The following is a 10,113-nucleotide window of genomic DNA, read 5'->3' on the forward strand; positions in this document are numbered from 1 at the left end:
AGGGATGGATGAGCACTGTCCGTCCCCCATGGCCAAATGTCCTTGGGTGGGAGGTCTCTGTGCTTTGTCCCCATTTCATAGGGCGTTTCCAGGATAGAAGCCTGGTCATGGAGGAAGAACGAGGAACTCTTGATGGTTTCCGTGGCTCCCGCCATCCCAGTCCCTCTGCACACACAAACAAGTGCTCCACACAACTCACTCCTAGTTTTTAGCCATAAAGCTCTCTTACCCTCCCATCCCAAAGAGCCTCCTATCACCACCCCGTGCTACACTCCCAGAATGTCATGTTCCCCAGACCCTCCACCACTGGGCTTCTTCCACAAAAGCAGACCCAAGTCAATTTTGCGCACCTGAGATTGATTTAGTACGTGTGTTTTTTTGGGGGGGGGCACTAGGTGTTATGGAAAGTGTTGTACACTGTGGCTGCTGTCCTGGTTGGAGTGGCCTGGGGCCTCTCTAAAGGTCCTTGAGAAATCACTTATTCAGATCCCACACAGGGCAGACTCGTGCCGGAAGCTGTGGAGTCTGCTTAAAGCACCACAGAGTATCCTGGCCCCTTACTCAGTGTGCCCCAGTCTCTGCAGTCTGCTGGGTAAAGGCCTAGAATTCCAGAACTCCTAGTAGATGTTGGTACCCCCACAGTGTATCTACACACCCTACCTTAGACCCCCACCATCTTGTGTGCCACCAGTACACAATTACACCCACTCACACACACTCACTGGCAGGGACAGTAGTCCACAATGACCCATACTCCCCACTAATTCACTTTCCCAAATACACACACACACACAAGTATATACAGTAAAATACACATCTCACACACAATTACATTCACATAATTAAAGATGATACACAATCACAAACATTCACACATTTAACACAAAAGCAGGTTCACAAGGAGAAACTAATATGTATTCTCACAAATATTAACACATGATTCATTCATACATAATCCCAAATATGGGTGGATTAATCAAACAATTACCCCCCCAAAACACAGCCCTATTTACACATGGTTACACACACGTACACATAACGGTTGGAGTGTATTATGATAGTTTCGATTTGTAACTTAAGCAGAAACAAGCACACACATTAATTGCCTGACCTGTGGTGGCGCAGTGGATAAAGCGTCAACCTGGAAACACTGAGGTTGCCGGTTCAAAAAACCCTGGGCTTGCCTGGTCAAGGCACATATGGGAGTTGATGCTTCCTGCTCCTCCCCCTTCTCTCTCTCTCTCCCCCCTCTCTAAAATGAATAAATAAATAAAAATTAAAAAAAAATTCACACTATTACAAACATTCACTATCAGTGACATTCTGATTGCCCACACCACCACAAACACACAACGCACTCACACAACTCTCACGCTCAAAGACACTATCCTCTGCGGCACTAGCTGTCCCACGAGGGCCTTGCTCTCCTTCCTTCCCTCAGCTGTGCCTTCTCTCTGTTTGTCCCCCCTCCTTCCTTCCTGTCTCCAGAGCCTGCAGGTCCTAGCCCTCCAGAGGTCCCTGAAGTTCAGCCTCCAGCGGCTGCCCCAGCAGCACCAGCTCACACCAACCCCAAGTAGCTGCAAAGTGCTGGGTTCAGCAAGGAGCAGCCCTAACTCCGGATCCGGAGGGTTTTATTGTTTTTTCACATAAATTACACAAGCACTTTATAAAATGGTTACACAGAAAACACCTTATAAGTGCATAACTTAACCCTTCCCCCTATGAACAGGATCTGGAGAAATAGGCTGAGTTTGTGTGAAAACCTGCCTGTGTGTACTGGGTGCGACTGGGATGTGTGATGAGGGCCTGGCAGGCCAAGTGACACTGCTACGGCTGTTGTGTGTGGGATGGTGTGTCCCGGTGTGGCTGTGGCCTTGTGTTTATGAGAAGGGTCATGCTGTTCAGAATGAGTCTAGATCATTCCTGGCCTAGGCCAGATAGTGAGGATCAAGAGTAAGAAGGCTATGGCCCAGTGTGTGCATGACACCCTGCCATAGGTCCTCTATGTGTGACTGTGGGGTGACACCAAGAGGGACAGTGAAATCATCTCTGTGTGGGCCTGAAGGCGTCAGTGTGATGAGGAGTGGGATACAGACAGGAGGTTCAAATGACAGTCCACCGCTGTCCTCTGGGGACCCTAGAAAATCTTCACCCACTTCCCCTGCCTCTCCCGGTCCCATGTTAAAAATTAGAATAAAGTAAAATAGACGCAAACTGAGCCGACTTCTAGCGGGCGCAGAACCGCATGGGAGTCCGGAAGGAGGTCTCGGGTCCCTGTTCCCCACTCTCTTGTCTTCTTTTCCACCGAAGAGAGGAGTTTCGGTGAACACGAGGGCCCCTGCGGAGGAGAGGGCAGTCCCCATCCGCGTGCAGCCTGAGGCCTGCAGGGTGGGGGAGAGTCCTGGCTCTCAGGCCTCGGCGGCGACCCCTTGGCTGGGCCAGGGTCTCCCGGAGTGGAGTGGACAGGCTCACTCGCAGGCCGACGCCACCGACGTGACGCTAGTGATCTTGCTCGAGTCGTCAGACCACGGCTGCAGGTTCTGTAGGGCGAAGAGCGACGAGTTGTGCACGCAGAGCGGGTCGGCGGGCAGCGGCTGCGCCAGGCTCTTCTGGAAGGCCTCTTGCTGCAGCTGCAGGAGGATGCGGTTCGCCTGCTGCCTCTCGGCCTCGCGCTCCTCCGCGGTCTGCCGCCTGCACCGGGGACAAGCCGTTACGCACACCTTGGGGAGACCCAGGAGGTAGTACAAGCGAGCACTGCTCCCCCGGCAGCACCCAGCTGCCTGCAGCTTCGGTCCCTCTAACCTTAGAGTCTAACGCATTCCCTTATCCTGAAGGTCCTGACTCCAACAAAAAACCGGTAACCCCAAAGTAGGTGGAATGGAGCTGTACTGGGGAAGCTGTGGGAAAGGCCTCTAGGCAGCAGCTGGAGCTGCTCTCTGCACGCGGCGCCCGCACATCAGCCTGGACGGGCGCAGTCAGGGGTCGGAGGCATCTCCCCTCTCTCTAGCCCCGATGGAGAACAGGCACCCCAGTCTCAAACCTGGGGGCCTCCCCTTCCCCACCATCCAGAACAGAGGTAAGGGCTGCTGGGTACAAGCTGCCCCGTGGAACCTCTCCTCTCCCCCCCTTTTTTTTCTGCCACGGTCTCCAGGCCTTCAACCCCCTGCACGGTCTCCAGGCCTCACCCTCCTGCACGGTCTCCAGGCCTCACCCTCCTGCACGGTCTCCAGGCCTCACCCTCCTGCACGGTCCCCAGGCCCTCACCCTTCTGCACGGTCTCCAGGCCCTCAACCCCCTGCACGGTCTCCAGGCCTCACCCTCCTGCACGGTCTCCAGGCCTCACCCCCCTGCACGGTCTCCAGGCCTTCAACCCCCTGCACGGTCCCCAGCCCTCACCCTCCTGCATGGTCTCCAGGCCCTCAACGCCTGCACGGTCCCCAGGCCTCACCCTCCTGCACGGTCTCCAGGCCTCACCCTCCTGCACGGTCTCCAGGCCTCACCCTCCTGCACGGTCTCCAGGCCTCACCCTCCTGCACGGTCTCCAGACTTCACCCTCCTGCACGGTCCCCAGGCCTCACCCTCCTGCACGGTCTCCAGGCCTCACCCTCCTGCACGGTCTCCAGGCCTTCACCCCGCTGCACGGTCTCCAGGCCTCACCCTCCTGCACGGTCTCCAGGCCCTCACCCTCCTGCACGGTCTCCAGGCCTTCACCCCGCTGCACGGTCTCCAGGCCTCACCCTCCTGCACGGTCTCCAGGCCTCACCCTCCTGCACGGTCTCCAGGCCCTCACCCTCCTGCACGGTCTCCAGGCCTTCACCCCCCTGCACGGTCTCCAGGCCCTCAACCCCCTGCATGGTCTCCAGACCCTCACCCCCCTGCACGGTCTCCAGGCCTTCACCCCCCTGCACGGTCTCCAGGCCCTCAACCCCCTGCACGGTCTCCAGACCCTCACCCCCCTGCACGGTCTCCAGGCCTCACCCCCCTGCACGGTCTCCAGGCCCTCAACCCCCTGCACGGTCTCCAGACCCTCACCCCCCTGCACGGTCTCCAGGCCTCACCCCCCTGCACGGTCTCCAGGCCTTCAACCCCCTGCACAGTCCCCAGGCCTCACCCTCCTGCACGGTCTCCAGGCCTCACCCTCCTGCACGGTCTCCAGGCCTTCAACCCCCTGCACGGTCTCCAGGCCTCACCCTCCTGCACGGTCTCCAGGCCTTCAACCCCCTGCACGGTCCCCAGGCCTCACCCTCCTGCACGGTCTCCAGACTTCACCCTCCTGCACGGTCTCCAGGCCTCACCCTCCTGCACGGTCTCCAGGCCTCACCCTCCTGCACGGTCCCCAGGCCTCACCCTCCTGCACGGTCCCCAGGCCTCACCCTCCTGCACGGTCTCCAGGCCTCACCCTCCCGCGCGGAGCCCGTGCCCTGCCGGGCCTGCTGCTGGGCCAGCCGGCTTCCTCCGAGGCTGTCCAGGGAGGCGATGACTCACTTACTCCATCTAATGACTCTCCTCCAGCCCGTCAGCTGAGATCAAACGTCTGTCTCTAAGGTGGACAGACCTAATGGGAGTCCCCGGGGCCTCCAGAAGCAATTTGTAGGCGATCGATGAAGCCGCGCGAGGCCAGCGAGGGCCTCTCCCAGCGACGGACGCCGGCCTCCTTCCCGACGCCCCTTCTTGCTTTTCGCTCTGTCTCTCTGGCCTCTTCTTCCCCTTCTTTTCCGCGCTTTAAACTGCTTGACTGTTTCTCTTCCTTTGGGCTTTATGTCTTTCTCTCTTGTTTTCTTTCACTCCCACTTCCCACCCCTTTGGCTCTCTCAAAATTAAGAGAATTTGTTTGAAACGAAAACGGAGGTTTTTGTTACCCATCATTCTCATTTAGATGTAAGGTTTCGTTATGCTGCCTGGTTTCCTCTTCTCCTTGGGCTGGGGTGTCTATCTTTGCTCCCACCCCTTGTGTGTTTGTCTCTTTGCCTGCCACTCTGCCTCTCTTTCCCCCACCTAGGGGGCTGTCTCGCCTGGCTCCCTGCCTCCCCTGGCTGCAGCCCTGGGTGTCCCTGAAGAACACCAGCGTCCCTACCCGCTCTCACTCGCTTTTCCAGAGACGTGAAGCGGGTCCCCCACCCCTTCCCCGGCGGCAGGAATGTGGGGAAGGGAGGGCAGCAGACTCGCGGGGCAGTGGCTTCCTTTGTGGCCACGGCGGCGGAATCCCAGGCAGATTCCTCGCCTTCATTCAGAAAAAGAGGAAACTCCAATTCCTTCCTCCCGCCCCAGGCCCGCCCGGCCCGGCGCCGCTGCCTTTGCCCAGACTCCCGTGCTCCCCCCTAAGGCCCGAGCTACTGAGAAACTCCTGGGAGGCGTGGAGCCGAGCACAGGGCCAGATGTGCGGGAAGGTGCGGGAGTGCAGGAGGGCCCAGCGGAGAAAGCGCCGGTGTGTGCGGAGAGTAGGCTGCCCGGGAGTCAGCGGGCAAGTTGTGTCCACAAGAAGGAGTGGGTGGGAGGAGGGAGGAGGAAGGGAAAAAGGAAGGGAGACAGAGAGGTAGAGGGAGAGAGGACAGAGATCGAGGTATATGTATATAGGGGAAAAAATCCTGTAGTTGTGTGTGACGTGGGAAGGAGAAATTTCTCTCACGCGCGCGCACGCGCACGCGCGCACACACACACATCTGCTCCTAATTGATCCCGGGTTCAGTGGGACTCTCGAAAACCCCGCCACAGCCGGCGCGGATTGATTTCCCCCTTCCAGGGTGGGGAAGTCGCTGCGGGGAGGCCGGGAGTCGCGGGAGGAGGGAGTCCGCAGAGCGTAGGCCGCGGTCTGAAGCCCCAGACGCTCTGCAAGAGCCCGGCTGGGGCGCAGAAACAGGGCGCGAGCCATCCAGTCTCCTCTCTCCGGGATAGAGGAGGCATCTCTTGAAGCGCGAGTTTGCGCAAAAAGTCCCACAGGACTCACCGACTCAGGAAGCCCAGGCTGCATAGCTGCTCTAACTCGCTGTGTCCCCAAGAGGCGCGGAGACCAGCCGCGTCTACGCTGGCTCTGAGTGTGCCGACCACGAAGCCTCGGATAGAACAGAGCGGGGCTCTCCAGCCCCATCTCAGTCATCCGCTCAGCTTTACTCCCACTTCCCGAGAGCCGAGCAGGAGCTGCCTGCTCCTCCAAACAGATGGGGAGCGAAGGGACCGTGAGAGCCCTGAGAGGCCCGGGACCTGGAGCAGCCGAGGCGGTGCCGCCCGCGCCGTGCCCGCCCCGCGCGCTCACCTCCACTTTGTCCGCCGGTTCTGGAACCAGGTTTTGACCTGCGCGTCAGTCATTTTGAGTGCCTTGGCTAGGGCGGCGCGCTCGGCCGAGGCCAGGTACTTCTGGCGGTGGAAGCGCTTCTCCAGCTCACAGATCTGCAGGCGCGTGAAGGACGTGCGCGGCTTCTTCTTCTTGGGGGGCGTCCGGTTCTGGTAGGGGTGACCTATACGGCGTGTTACAGTGAAGGGTGAGAGGGCCACTGGAGCGGGAGACAGACAGACGGCAGAAGCAAGCGGCAGAGCGTCAGGAGGCATCCCAGGCCCGGCACCCCGCGAATCAGCGAGCGTCGCGGCTAGACCCCACGAGCAGGGCCTTGAGCGGGGCCTTGATCCTACCGTCAGCCCTCAGCTTCAAGCCCGGGCGAGAAGCGACCCCCTCCCGCTGCCAAGCCGCCGCTGCTGCCACCACGCAGGCCTTTCTAGCTTCGGCGGCCTCCCATTTGCCCAACCAGACACTGCCACAGTCACCTCCCCAGTCTCTCTGAGGCGAGGTAAAAATCGCACCACCACCCCTACAGCCTCAGGCCTCCAGGTTCAGAGAAGAAGGTGCCCAGCAGTAAGGGGCCATGCTTGGTTAAGACCCTGGACCCTGGGTCCTGACCTGAGCCTCCATCACACAGCAATATACACAAGTACATCACACACAACAGCGACAAGCTATAGATCTATACACCCAAACACGCCGGCACACAGAGGCACACAGACAGAGGCATACAGGACAGAGGGCAACACAAGGTGACACCAGGCGACAGCCACGCACTCCCTCAGAACCTTATTTAGGCCTGAAGAAAGATTAAACGGGCTGTGACTCCCCTAGCTAGGCCCTCTGTGGAGTCCCTTTCACCAGACCCAGGACCAGTATGTTCCAGGCTGAGGATTCCATCAGAGTCCTTCCAGACTGGCCTGGCCTGGGTGGGGAAGGGGAGAAGGATGGGCACCAGGTACTGAGAGGACTTGGGTTGGAGCAGTGGGGCCCCTTGAGTGCAGGGCCGCTCCTGGAAGCCCAGAGTGGAATGGCTGTTCTGCTTCTGCGCTCCTCCCCCCAAACTTTTGTCACAGGCCAAATCTGAGTCCAGCTTCTCAGGTTGGAACGAGAGCAGGGGTCTGTGGTGCCTTGGGGTCGCCTAGCCTAGCGTTTATCTCTAAGCCTTTTACTGTTGGCCCTGGAACCCGAGCCCCACGGGAGTCCCAGCCTGTGCCTCCTGCCTCCTCTCCCTAAGTCCTCATCCGGAACCCAGACTCAACTCGTGGCCGCTTCCCGGCGGGCCTGGGGCCTGGCCCAGCGGGTGGATAGTACTTTCGGATCCGGGGAACGCCAAGGAAAGCGGGAAGTGAAGCCGGGGAGAGGGGCCTGCGCTGGAGCGAGGGCTGAGTGCCGAGAGCGGAAGCAGGAGCGGAGGGAGCCGGGGCAAGTGGAGAAAGGCGCGGAGCAGGCAGCGGAGAGGGAGGCAGCCGGCGCCGCGGAATGCGTAATCGTCCCAGGAGTAGTCCTTTGGTGGCCAATCGATCGTGGGCCTGGCGGGTGCATTATTTACGCTGAAGGGCCAGGGGTGGGGGTGGGGGAAGTCCGCCAAGCCCCGACAAAACGAAAATGAAGCGGGCGGCTCAGCTTCGTATCGCCACCGACCCAGACGAAGCCCGCAGTTGGGGAGGAAGTTCCCGTAAGCTCTGCTGCTGTACTCGGGCTCGTGACCTCTGCCAGCCCGGCAGTGCAACAGACAGCAGAGTTTGGAGTGTGTGTGTGAGTGTGTGTGTGTGTGTGCGTGTGTGTGTGTGTGTGTGCGTGTGCGTGTGCGTGCGTGTGTGTGTGTGAGAGTGTGTGTGTGCGTGTGTGCGTGTGTGTGTGTGTGTATGTGTGCGTGTGTGTGAGTGTTGGTGGGGGGAGGACAGGAGCTGAGGAACCTGTTCTTTCCTTGTGTCTGATTCTGGGGCTCGCCGCCTCGGCCAGGAACTTATGCCGGGACGGAAGAAAGAGTTTGCTCACATTTTCCCCCTTTCTCAGAGATTCCCGAGCCCCACATGCGGGTGTAATACAATCCCTAAGCTACATTCTCTTCCCCTCCGCCTGACCGAGCCCAGGGACTCCTAGAGGGGATCGGAAAGCGCCTCTCCGAGCAGGGGCCCTGAGAAAGAGCTGCGGAGAGACGCGGGCGGGGAGAACTCTTCCAGCATGGCGATTCCTCCAGCACAGAGAGCCGGCAGGCGGCTGAACTTGGGGGAAGCAACAAGAGGAGCTGGGCGACCGGGAGCGCAAACGGGGCCGCGGGCACCACGGGGATGCGGGTGGCGCAGAGACCGGGCCGCGGCCTGGCGGGGCGCGCGCGGGCCGGACTCACCTGTGAACCTGTCCTTTGTGTATCTGCGGTTACTCTCCATCCAGGGGAAGGTGAGGCCGGTGAGGTTGTTGACACCTGGCACTGCAGGTACGGAGGGTACCGTCGGCAAGCCGGTAGCCAGAGGCTGGGGGTGGGCCACTGTCCCAGCTAGTGGCCTGTGCGCCGGCACTCGAATCACCCCCGCAGCGCTCAGCGCCCCTCCGCCGCCGCCGCCGCCCGGACCCGGGGCGCCCGCCAAGGCCATGTTCACGTTGTAGGAGCCGGCCAGCGGGCCCATGCTGCAGGCGCCGCCCCCGCCGCCCGCCGGGCCACCGGGACCGCTCGGGCCGCCAGCGCCATAGGCCCCCGCGCTGCCGGCCCCCGCCCCGGCCACCGGTCCCCCGCCGCCGTAAGCGTAGGCGCCTCCAACCAAACAGCCCAGGCCGTATTCTCCGTCCTGGAGGCGTGAGTTCGGCCCCATGCAGCCGCCCTGGTCCGGGCTGTTGAGGATCTGGTCGATGCCGAAGCTGATGGGCTCCGCGTGGCCTGGATGGAGATGGTGCGGACCCAGGTGCTCCATGCCGGCCCCCGGCCCCGGCCCCACGGGGGGGCCTGGGCGGCGGGGCTCGCTGCTTTTCGCTCTGGAGGCAGCGCGCAGGGGCGCAAAGGCGGGAGCGGCTCCTAGCCGAGCGAAGACTTGGAGACGAAGTGTGCAGAAGGGCTAAAGTAGAGGGGGAGGGGAAGGAGAGAGGGGGCGCCGCGTTCTATTCCTCTCCGGCTGCTCCTTCCCCTCTCCGGCTGCTTGCTCGCTGTTGACTCTGGGACATCAATCACCGGGCGAAAAAGCCCGGTGCGAGCGAGCCTCGCAGTTCCGACCGGGTATCTCCATTGGCTGTGCGTAGAGAGGAGCGGGGTGAATGACAGCGCGGGGGAGGGGCGGAGACGAGGAGAAGGAGGCCGGGAGCCGAGACAGATGCCTGAGCCAGAGACAGATGCCTGAGCCAGAGACAGAAGGACGGAGACTGGGACTCCGAGAAGTAGTTCAGGAAGAAGGGAACCAGAGACTTAAAAGGAGAAAGAAATAGAACAGGAGGCAGCCATTCCCACAGACGACAGACAGACGGAGCCCAGGAGGTGGAAGTCAGAACCCTCTTCCCAGCCAGGCAGGAGCCGCCCCCTAACTTTGAATTGGACCAAAGTGGTCCAGCCCACTGGCCTCTGGGGAAGAGGTGTCCATGCGCTACTGAGAATCTCCCCAAGGGCTCAGCTGGGAAACACCTGTCCATCAACCAGAGGATTTACACCAAACTTCAAGTCCAGCTTGTTAGAAAGTAGAAGACTGTCTACTCCCCAGGTATGGAACCCAAACCCCTCAGGCAGGGAAGGTGAGTTCAGGCTTGTCCTTCTTTAAAACACAGCTATATGTTGGAGGGGGGCGGGATCAACAACAACCCCAACTCAGCCTGTTTAGAGAAACTGAGGAAAGAAAGACTTCCTGAAATGCGGGCAC

The 10,113-nt window shown here is 60.4% G+C and overlaps 1 protein-coding gene across 2 annotated transcripts; it reads right to left on the reverse strand.

The window, feature by feature from the left end:
• Nucleotides 1-1,622: 1,622 nt before the first annotated feature.
• TLX1 (T cell leukemia homeobox 1) lies at nucleotides 1,623-9,696 on the reverse strand. Of its 2 annotated transcripts, none has more exons than XM_066355012.1 (3): nucleotides 8,625-9,696; nucleotides 6,251-6,452; nucleotides 1,623-2,691 (listed from the first exon to the last, which is right to left on the reverse strand). In XM_066355012.1, the coding sequence occupies exons 1-3, from the start codon at nucleotides 9,181-9,183 to the stop codon at nucleotides 2,469-2,471; spliced, it is 984 nt and encodes a 327-aa protein (XP_066211109.1). In that variant the 5' UTR covers nucleotides 9,184-9,696; the 3' UTR covers nucleotides 1,623-2,468. The 2 variants fall into 2 exon arrangements, with proteins under 2 accessions (XP_066211109.1, XP_066211108.1); XM_066355011.1 differs by having other exon boundaries at nucleotides 6,251-6,488.
• Nucleotides 9,697-10,113: the final 417 nt, after the last annotated feature.

Source organism: Saccopteryx leptura, chromosome 13, assembly GCF_036850995.1.
Source record: "Saccopteryx leptura isolate mSacLep1 chromosome 13, mSacLep1_pri_phased_curated, whole genome shotgun sequence".
Taxonomy (NCBI): Eukaryota; Metazoa; Chordata; class Mammalia; order Chiroptera; family Emballonuridae; genus Saccopteryx; species Saccopteryx leptura.